The sequence below is a fragment of the Leptodactylus fuscus genome, chromosome 6 (assembly GCF_031893055.1).
Source record: "Leptodactylus fuscus isolate aLepFus1 chromosome 6, aLepFus1.hap2, whole genome shotgun sequence".
NCBI lineage: Eukaryota > Metazoa > Chordata > Amphibia > Anura > Leptodactylidae > Leptodactylus > Leptodactylus fuscus.
The window spans coordinates 151477707-151489206 of NC_134270.1; the positions used below are offsets into that span (position 1 = coordinate 151477707).

General features: G+C 43.7%; 1 protein-coding gene across 1 annotated transcript in view; it reads right to left on the bottom strand.

Moving 5' to 3' along the window:
* LOC142208849 (arf-GAP with SH3 domain, ANK repeat and PH domain-containing protein 1-like) overlaps positions 1–11142 on the bottom strand; it is a 158956-nt gene extending 147814 nt beyond the window's left edge. Inside the window, exon 1 of the mRNA XM_075277613.1 lies at positions 10770–11142. Within this exon, the coding sequence (XP_075133714.1) occupies positions 10770–10895 (126 nt within the window). The 5' untranslated portion in view covers positions 10896–11142. The remainder of the gene's footprint in view (positions 1–10769) is intronic.
* Between the last annotated feature and the right edge of the window lie 358 nt (positions 11143–11500).

Below are 11500 nucleotides of genomic sequence, written 5' to 3' on the forward strand. Positions count from 1 at the left end.
AGAGGTTCATAACTCTTAAAGGGGCTCTATCAGCAAAATCATGCTGCTAGAGCCCCACATATGCGTGAATAGCCTTTAAAAAGGCTATTCAGGCACCATAAAAGTTATATTAAACTGACATTGATAAAAAGAAATGGCCTGGGCGCATGCGCAGTAGCCGTAGTAGAAGCCGCATGCTACTGCGCATGCGCCCAAGCCATTTTTTTTAATCAATGTCAGTTCCCGAGCGCCGGAGGAGGACGGGACCCGAGGACATCAGAGGAAGAGGAGGCGTGGATGAAGAAGACGGCGCACCTTGAATGCCCGCCCAGCGTGCACGATGCGTAAGTAGATCACATTCTTTTTTAGGGTATTATTTTAAAACGGGGGGATAGTTTAATATAACATTTACGTTGCCTGAATAGCCTTTTTAAAGGCTATTCACGCATATGTGGGGCTCTATCAGCATGATTTTGATGATAGAGCCCCTTTAATTATATCATGCTCACTCTACTGCGACAGAATGGAAGTCTATAAGGAACGGGCATAGATTTCCTATGTAACTTACAATGAATATGTTGGGTGTTCCCACATCGGCGCCTGCCCATGTCCACCCACAGAAAGGAGCGAGAGTGATGCAGAATGGGGGGTATAGGAGCATTGTGTGCGCCCACGGTGCAGCATTTTAACACCCATTTACGCCAGAAACCATTTAACCATTTCTGGATTTCCCAATAAATTTGGGGGCAGTCCACATACCATTCCAATGTGTTATTTACAAAGGCAGGAAATGAGTAGCCATCCCAAAGAAAAGTGGAAGAATAAAACTTGTCGCAACGCCACACACAAGACGGACTCAGCAATTGAGAAAGCAGGGACAGTAATAAACTGTCCCTGCCTTCTCTATAGGAGCTCCGGCTGTAGTGACAGCCAGCTTCCCAGTTCTGCAGCTGTTTAATACGGGTATGTCCTTGTAGAGTTAAGAAAGGACCGCCTGGACATATAAAGTCTATGGGCAGACATTGTTAATCAGTTGTGTCATGGATCTAGTAGGTGGTGCTGCCTCAGCTCCGGGAGTGTTAGGGTGCATTCACATGGAGGAAAGTGGCGCTGATTCTGGCACCATAACTCATGATGAATCAGTGCTGAAAAAAAGACTCCCATCGATTTCAATGGGTTCCGCACAGAAAACGGAACCCATTGAAGTCAATGGGAGGCTTTTTCAGCGCTGATTCTTACGCGAATTATCGTGCCAGAATCAGCGCCACTTTCCTCCTTCCTTAGCATTAGAGTCTGTAAGCTAAAACACCTGGACCCTTTGCATTCTTGAGTGTTGTACTGTTGAAGTAGAGTCTAACTATGCCTCTCCTATATGCAATCCTAAATCTAACCCACCCACAGCATACCAGGTAGCACCTGATTTTATCCACTCCATTCTAGCATCTACCCTATTGAATCCACCAGCTCAAGGAAAATTGAACATTAGAGTTGGTCCGCAAAGGGTAAAACTACTAAAAAATGTAAAATATGAGTCATATAATGGCCAGGAATATTGTTACACAATACCATTGAAAGGTTGGGTATGCTTTAAGGCCTTTGTCAGTGTAACATCTCAGCTCTTCCTCCATGGACTTGTATTTCTAACTACATCCCAGTAACATATCCAAGGCTACCATAGATGAACATCTCGGCTAAGTGTTGCTCCTTCCTTCCGTCAGCTCACTCCATTGGGGATTTCCATCACCAGTGTCACTCCATCACTGTTGTATTAATACATCCACAGTCTCCGACCACGCTCAGCCTCCACTTCACAAAGATACAATAAGAAGCAATAACAGTTGGTAGTGGGAGGAAAAGGCACAATCTCAACTGAACAGACGCAGATGGAAACATTATTCATGACACCCTAACAGCATGTTTAGATACATTATATTTGCATGCATATCTGTCATCTGGCGTCACACTGCAGCGTTTAGCAGTTATGATGGGATACTTAGCAGTATATATATTCTGGGGGTCCATTTTTTTTTTTTTTTGCTACTAAAATAAATGTGTCATGTGAGCGGCTGCATAATGTGATGTTGTTATTTCCTGGCAGAAATTGGCATCGTGGTTTCCTATTAAAGGGGTATTCCAAGATCATGATTAATTGGGCATTTCACCTTCATTACGACTAAGGGTGCATTCACACGGAGTAACGTGCTGCGTGATGTGGCACTTATACGGTGTGTGAGACTTTGAGCACTGTAAAAGCTCCCATTGATTTCAATGGGAGCCTGGATCGTATACGCCACGTTATTTTGCAGCTGTGATTTTGCGGCCGCAAAATCACGGCTGCAAAATAACGCGGCGTATACGATCCAGGCTCCCATTGAAATCAATAGGAGCTTTTACGGCGCTCAAAATCTCACACGCCGTATACATGCCAGGTCATGCGACACGTTACTCCGTGTGAATGGACCCTAAAGGCGATTATTTAGGTTACGCCCCTTTTAAAGTGAGACTATGTGTGGGGAGAACCTTGCGAGATTCGGCTCGCCAGGTTCACCCAATGTTTTATTCAGACTGAACCTGTCCGAACCGGAACTGATATTATATTCTGGGGTCTCTTCAGATCTCAGAATATAATGAGCGGAGCACCAGAGGAGGTGATCAAACATAAAAAACTGTGTTACTCACCTCTCCTGGGCTCTGATGCAACTCCCTGCTGTTCAGGAACCACACAGCCTGTGATTGGGCCTCATATGGTGTTGTGACCCATGTGACTGACAGGGAGAGTACAGGGAGTTATGCTAAGGAACAGGAGAGGTGAGTAACACTGTTTTTATGTTTGCACACCTCTCCTGGGCCTCCACTTATTATACTCAGGGATCTGAAGAGACCCCACAGTATAATAATAGCAGTTTAGATTTGGACAGAACTACAGGTAGAACCCTCACAAATATTGTAATAACCTTACGGAAATAATCAATGTGAACAGAATAATTATTACTTGCTCAACACTACATATTTCCAACGTAAAGGGAGTGTGTCATGCCTAAAATGCCTTCCAAATAAATAATAGTGCTGTGTAATAAAAATATGTATTTTTGGGTACAAAGCAATGAAGCAATACGGATATACGGTAATCATTTTTTTTCATAGCTATGCATATCAAGTGCAAGGACACAGGGGGTAGGGCCTGACTTGGTAGATTCACCTATGGACAGCTGCAAATGCATTAGCTCTCCTCTGGAATTGCAATCCAATGACACTCCCGTAGATGTGAATGACAATTTCACCCTCTCAAATAAAAAAATTCTCAAATCAGACCCCACCCCCAGGGCACCGGCTGGCTAATATGCATAAAAAGAGGAATATTTCAACATTGCTTCATTGGTTTGTCGCCAAAAAGGTAAGTTTTTACTCCTTTTAAGCACCCTGCAAACACTGATTGGTTTGGGACTTATTTTGGACCTGACAGAATCCCTATAATAAGTTATCCCCTATTCAAAGGAAAGGGGGCGACAGGGAGATTGGTGGGGGCCTGACTGCTCAGAATCCTACCGATCAGGAGAATGGGAGAGTTTATTCCTCTGTTCTGCAGTGTACGTGCTGGTCTGACTGTGGCTCCATTCACAACACAGGACTAAACTCCCTCGTTCTCCTGATCTGTCCCAAAAATCTCTGAGATATCCCCAATCTTATGGATACAGGATAACTTGTTAAAATGGGAATATCTCTTTAAACTAGAATTCAGTGATCCTAAATCTTCCAGGTCATGAACTAGAGTAGAGCCTCCTGTTTCTGTAATACAGTATAGCTAATCATATATATATATATATATATATATATATATATATATATATATATATACACACTGCATATACACACACACACACACACACACACACACACACACACACACACTGCTACCGCACCGAAATCTGCACCAACATACAATAAATGCAAGTGAATGGGTTATTTCTAAGCTTCATTCACAATGTGCACAAATTTTACAGTTTCCACTCCGCTAGTAGAATCCACATGCAATGAAAGCTTTTTTCATGAATATATACTGTATACAATACAATGATAAAAATTCACTTTTTGCAAAGAAAAGCAGAAAAAAGAAAACCTGCATCAACGCATTACACATCTGGATGTATAAATATATTTCTGCTGAGAGCAGGGTTGTGGAGTCAGCAGACCAAACCACCGACTCTGACGTCTCTGCTTTTATACAGCCCGACTCCAACTCCTTTATAAGCAGCGGACTGTCATGGTCAGACAGAGAAAATAAAATGTAAAATAAAAGTAAATATGTAACAAACTACATATCTAAATAATTATATTAACATATTAATTAATCAATTTATTAAAATTATATTATTATTAATAATAATAAATTAAGATATTTTTAATATAATTACTAATCATTAACCATCTTAATTTCAACTTGGTCAGACTTCGACTCCACAACCCCGGCTGAGAGAGTTGCGGCATAAGTTTTGCATTCTAAACTTTGCCACACGTGGTCGCCGACAGTTGCACAATGCTGCAGGTAAAGCTCCTGCAATTTGAGCAATCATTCCTCACCACGGGTGGGCGAGGCCTAAATGCACTGTGAGTAATGCAGCGTTTTTCGGCGCCCTAACTTGCTTTCTGTTAAATAGCGTAGATGGATGACTGCAGAAACTTCCTATGTTCAGGTTTATACCACGTGCTCACAGGAAAGACATTGACGACTTTGAGACAGATTGACCATTATGAGTGATGATACAGCCATGGCACTTTATTATTGTTTTAATACACCACTTAAAATCAATAATTGTATCGACAATAAACCCATAAATCATAATGCAAACAGCAATTTGATACTAAATATATAAATATTAAAAGGGAAGAGCACAATTAGGGCTGGGCGAATCATTGAAACCAAATCCGAATATCATCCAGGACAACTGACAAGATTTTGTTCACGTGGGTTATTTTGGTTTGGTTATTGCAATATTTGTTTTGTTCCAACCAAACTTGTCCGAATTGGAAATGCCATTATTACTTTTCAGACCCTAGAATATAATAAGCTCTCCTGGGCTCTGGTGTGGCTGCCTGTTCTCTTCTGTGCTTCTGCCTGACCCCAGGGATCGCTGAGACCTGTGATTGGGCCTCAATGGGTCACGTGGTGTTGTGACATATAGACGCAAGTGTCACAATACTATGTGACCACTGAGGCCCAATAAGGCCTGGTTCACATCTGCATTTCGTATTCCTTTCGGGGAGACCGCTTGGAGACCCCCTGAATGGAATACCGAACGCATTAAAAAGTGGTTAGCTAAGAGACCACATGGACCCCATAGACTATAATGGGGTCCGTGAGGTTTCCGCGCAGTGTCTGCACGAATCATAGGGAGAGAAAAGTGCAGTGCTTTTCTCTCCACATGATTTGTGCATACACCGCGTGGAAAACACATTGACCCTATTATAGTCTATGGGGTCCTTGAGGTTTCTTAGCTAACCGCTTTTTAATGCGTTCGGTATTCTATTCGGGGGCCCCAAGCGGTCTCCCCGAACGGAACACCAAATGCAGATGTGAACAAAGCCTAAGAAGCCTCAGCGGTCCCTGATGTCAGTCAGAAAACCTGAAGACATCAGGGAGTCGTGTCGGCGCTCAGACAAGGCGAATAACGTTGTGGATGGAAAGTGGGACACTTTAGACCGTTATATTTATTATAAACGACACTAGATAACTGTTGTGACTTACACAGGAAATCTATACCAGTTCCTGACATGGCGTAGATTTCCACCTGATTTATAAAGAGATCAGAGCCTCATCATAATTCGGACCAATTTGCGCCAGTTGTGGGAATAAGTCTTCATAAATTCCCACCACTGAGAGAGTTTCAAATCGGCCTCGAGGGTCAGTTTACGTTGAAAATTGTTCTGCAGCGCACGGATGGTATTGTAGAAATCTGTGGATTTATTTTCAATTAATATTCAATTCTATACGATTGGTGCCGGCCTTTGAAGGGGACGCAGCCCTTATTTCTACTGCAGAACATTATACTCTCAAGTGAGTGGGACCAAAGCTGTAACATCTGACACAGCCGCTACTAAAGGTGTATGGCACAAGGTAAACAATGTTATGAGGACAAGGCTAGAATTGCTGCAAGGACCTGCTTGATGCAGAGACCAATAAGTATTGAAATGTACTATTATATAACATCCAATAATGTCTGAAAATGAACAAGAAATCCATTTATACTCCCTATGTGTACAAGCATTATTCTTGTCACTGCTGGATACATAGGTCACCGAAGACCCAAGCAAGAAAGGAGAGGATAGCAATCGCTGGTTAGTCGCTTCCTTCTCTAAATCTTTAGTATTGTACAGTATTAAGCACTGCTCACACTTAGAGGAGTAGCCTGACTCCACCATCAATGAATGGATGACACGTAGAAGTGATACCGGCAACCTCCTAGGATTTACCATATTGATTATTCTGTCAATCATTTCTTTAATACAATTCCGAAAATGAAATTTCAATTCTTATTTATACGGGCACCGAGACAAGTTTCCGTCTCACACACAATATATAAGATGCATAGATTTTACAGTAAATGTTCATTGCCATGTCAACAACATTGTATACATCAATATTACAGTTGAATGTAAAAAATCTTATTAGAGAAAAATGCTTTTTTTCCTTTTACCAAGCTGTATCACTGCAACTTCTTACACTGCTAAAAAGACTGAAATCTATATATCCACCGTTTAGGTGGGTCAAATGACTTACATTATACATATCTATAGAAGTGTATGGAAAGAGGAGGAGTTGAGAAACAGAAGCAGAAAGCAGAGTCTTAGGATGATGCTGGGGCTAAATAAGAGCTTTCAATCACAGCCAAAGTTCTATTTTTACTTCAATACAGTTCAGTACGCGAGTTCACATGGGGTTCCGCGTGTTCACATCCCATCACGGCAAGATAGGGCAGCTCGCTTCTTTTTTCCTCTACTAGCTAGCATAAAAAGAGAAGCGAGCGGCTCCCATTGAAGTCAATGGGAGCAGCAGATTTTTTTTGGCTTTTTTAAACTGTAATTTTTATTGAAGAGATTTTTAATAACAGAACATAAAATAAAGAAATGGTAAATGCAGGATAAGGGATAGAGGGGGAAACCCTCGAATCCCGCATAAAAAAACCACAAATTACAAAGTGGGGGAGACAAACAGAAACGAGAGGAAAAGAAAAGGGGGAGGGGAACTAGACTTAGACACCATTCAAAGTGCAATATGTGTCCCAAGGAGACCAAATTGTATGGAAGGCATCCAACGCATTATTAAGGGTAGCAGTTAGAAACTCGAGGCACCTCACATCGAAACCTTAGCCAGAAATTCCGTGGTGGATGGGGGATTCACACTCCGCCAGTGCTTTGCGATGAGTGTCTTGGCAGCCATGCAGAGATACAGAAACAGCCTGGTGCCTGGGAGGGAGGATCAGAAGGTAAACAAGGGGATCTAAAGTGACCCTCTGTAGAAAGAGGGCATCCGTTAGGGCACTAACCTCCCTCCAGAAGCCCAGGGTAACAGGACAAGACCAAAAAATATGAAAAAGGGTACCAATGGAAGTATTACAGCACCAACACCCTGAGAGGATTGCCGGATTCAAAGCATGTAGAAGGGGAGCAGCAGATTTTGAGGCAGATTCCACGTCAAAATCCGCTGCCAACTTGGCCCATGTGAACTTGCCCTTACTGTATGTCCAGCATGGTCCTGGGGATATTTCTGAGTGACAGAAAGTTAGGGACGTCACAGGTGATGTATGTGAGTGACAAAACGGTTCCTTTCCTTAGGCCGCTGAATGTCCTCAGCAGTAACATGAAGTGAAGACTTCAACCGAACAGTGGCAGATACACTGGTGACAGTCGGCTCTGCCCGAGGCCAAGAAGTTTGAACCCAGCTCCGGAAGAAGATGTGCAGACAGACGGTTCCTGAAGAAGATGGAGGCGGCGCTGGAGAGTTCTCTCGCAGCATTGGGGACTCCCCTAGTGCTGTTTGAGCACTGAGGACCGCCCCCAGTGCAGCAAGAGAACTAATTTGCATACAGACGAAAACCGGGATTTCGGGATTTCTACTGAACGGTGGCGCAGAGAAGACATCTAAAGGTAGGAGAAGAATAGCCTTTCTTAAGGCTATTCCTACGTGTGATTGAGAAAAAATGTGATTTTAATGATAGAATCCCTTTAAAAACCCAATGAAATGAATGGGTTTTTAAACTGACCGCCAGCAAGCCATCCCCAAGCTGTTTTTCCTGGAATTTCGGCAGAATCACAGCAGGCGGACAGCTGCACAAGTGTGAACACCCCCTCACTATAATGCATATTTAGGACTTATATTTCGTATTTTCTTACATCCACTTGTAAATGCTATAGAATCCAACTAGTTATTTCCTCTTTTCTGGTATATGACAATAACGCCTTCTCACTGTTACAAAATCTAGTGTTGCACCATCCAAACTGACATGATATACATGAACCTGTGACTAGGAACTTCTACATCTACAGTATAGTCTACAACACTCTTAGTTTAGGTCATTAGACCTACGGCCAGGATGAGATTTGCGCCAGTGATACGATCTGTATAATCCAGACAGATGTGCGATATAGCCATGCGACAATCGAGCCAAATCCTAGTCTATTTTATCTGCATTTGCGCAATTCATTGCAATCTATTGTGTTACTAAGCTGTTGGCGGCCATTTTAGGCTGCAGAGAGCCAAACTGCACTGTTCTGCACCACTATCACCGTGCAAGGTCACGGGCGACATCACATTGAATGAGTTCCAATTGGGCTATGTTGTGACCGGTGAAAAAAAACACAAAGCAACACGACAGCTGCAAAAAAAATCTAAACCTGCTTGATATTTTTTACTTGCCTGCATAGACCTCAATGCAAATCTTTTACAAGTGTCTTAGGCTACATGCACATGACCAAGTGTGCATGCCTAGGGTGCCGATTTAACAGGGGAATGCACCCTTGTCATAAGAGTGGCTTCCAACCCGCCACTATCTTTGATGGGGGGGGGGGTCCTTTCCACTCCACAGATAGGATCTGCCCTATAATCATCGTAACGGAGGATCTGAACCCTCATCGGAGGAGCCTCGAACTGGACAGTCAATCGTGTGCAGGAGGCCGTGCTCCTGGCCAGTGCAAATCTTATGTGAACGAAAACGTGCAACTAGGTCCTTGATTGGCATAGATGGTCCACCCCTCAAAGGGCCCTTTCACCAACTCTCTTGCATCCCCCATAACACCGTAGATGGCCACTTACTCCATCTAAGCCTTGTTCTACTACTTCTGTACATATCTCTGACCCTCATGCCTCTTCCCTTATGTAGTACAACATATGATAGAGAAACTGACAAAAAAACTAATTCCGTATGGGGTCAATATTGTATCCACTGGAAATGGCCCATCAAAAAAATGACGTGAATTTAAGGAAGCCGCCTGAAAGCTGGTAAAAAAAAAAACGTCTGTCACATGTCCAATTTTCATGTGAATGTAGGCTTACTTACCTGCCCTGATGTCATCAGCTTTACGTCCATCAGTGTCAGCCGTGTGACTACCGAGAACCATTGTCAAGATCCACCTAGGAATCTTCATAAGGATCCATTTACAAGGTGCAGGTAAAATGCATCGAGAAAAAGTGCATGGAGTTTTGATGCTATTTTGGTCGAGTTTCTTAAAGGGGTGTTCCAAGTCCTTGTGTACCCCCTGGCAAGGCTTAACATCATAAACACTGTATACTCACCTGTTCGTCACAGATCCAATGATGAGTTTTCATTCATTTTCGGAGAGAGAAAAAAAGGAAAGACATGGACCACACACCGATGTCATTGATATTCCTGACCTCTGACCTGACCACTGGCCTGGCAGCCAATCAGCGACTGAGCTGCAAAGTTCTGTTGTCATAGAGCATCAGTCAGTGACTGGCCGAAACGTTCGTATATAGGCAGAAGGTCAGGAACATCTGGGACCCGAATCAAGATTTATCATTGGATCCCCAGCACAATGCAGAGGTGAGTATATACTGTTATTTTGAGGCTTGCTAGGGGGCCAAAACAGACCCCTTTAAATTTACAGGTGTAACCCATTTGTTAAACATTAAAAATCAAAAACTGCACAATAGCACAGCATCAAAACATGTGTTTTGTTTTTTTTTCCAATACATGTGAATGCACCCTAAGGATGTGCACTTAGAAACACCCCATGAAATTTATAGGGGTTCACATGTATTCAATAGGCTTTACCTGCAAAAAGCGAAATCTACGTAAAAAACATCCTAAGTTTTTACTGCATCATGTTAATGCACCATAAGGAGGCAACTGTCCCATTCATCGGACTGGAAATCTATGTGCTCAGTGCCAAAGCAACCCCTTCAAGTGAATGGAGCTGATTTTTCAGCCGCAGGAATTTCTGCCCTGTGTGAATCCGCCCTAAGCCTGCGGGAATCTTTGCAGATTGTAGAGTCCACAGGTAAGTAAGATCCCAGGTGCACTTTAATGGACGCTCGCCAAATCTGTCACGTTAGATGAATAAATGAGTTCCTGTACCACTTCTACCCGACACCTTCTCTGCCCACAGAGGCCCTACCTAAAATATCAGATCACCTGCGGGCAACAGCTCTGCAAAAAGTTTTAACCCTTAATGCACCAGTGTGGAAGTTTGACATGCATCATACCCCTGACTACCCCAGCGCCCGCTGCTGCAGTGACAACTACAAGGACTGCCATAAGTAAGAAGGGGGCACTTACCTCCTCTATACTGCCCACTGTGTTCCTGCAGCTACTCATCCTGGTGGTGAAGGAGGATGTGGTGGGTGAGCTGTGGTCCTCCAAGGTCTCCATGATAAACTCACTGACACTGATGAGATCAGGCATGGTGCTGATGGCTACCAGGGCAGGGGATGCTCTGCAGGGAGTTTGCTGTAGTATGGGAACAATGCTCTGTGTGTGCCAGTGTGCGTCCAGTGTTTGGTCTCAGTTAGCACACAGCAGGCTCTTCATGCAGTGGCACAGTGTGAGGGTGCACGGTCCCCTTGCAGTGCAGAGGCTGTGTATATACTGTGTATACAGCTGTATATGCCGCCTCCTGCCTGCTCTGCTGCTGCAGCTCCTCTCACTGTGCAAGTGAATGAAAGGGGAACTGCGGGCGCGCAGGCGCAGACCGCACGAGGGGGGCTAAATGGATGAGAGTGGGTAGGGAGGTGAAAGGAGAGAGGAGAATGGATGGGGGTGGGAGAGGAGCTGCTCTGAATAGGGAGGCAATGGAGGGGTTGTGGAGAGGAGGGGGATAAGGACATTTACTACAATACAAGCTTTAGTTACAGAATAACCAGCAGAGGAGGATGGAGGGGGAAGAATCTGGTGAAAGAGACAGGAGGTGAAGAAAACTCTGAGAAGACATGAGGAGAATCTGAGGGAGAGGAAGAGATTGTGTGACAGGAGGAGCAGCCTGAGCAACTGGGAGAAAAACACATGAAATA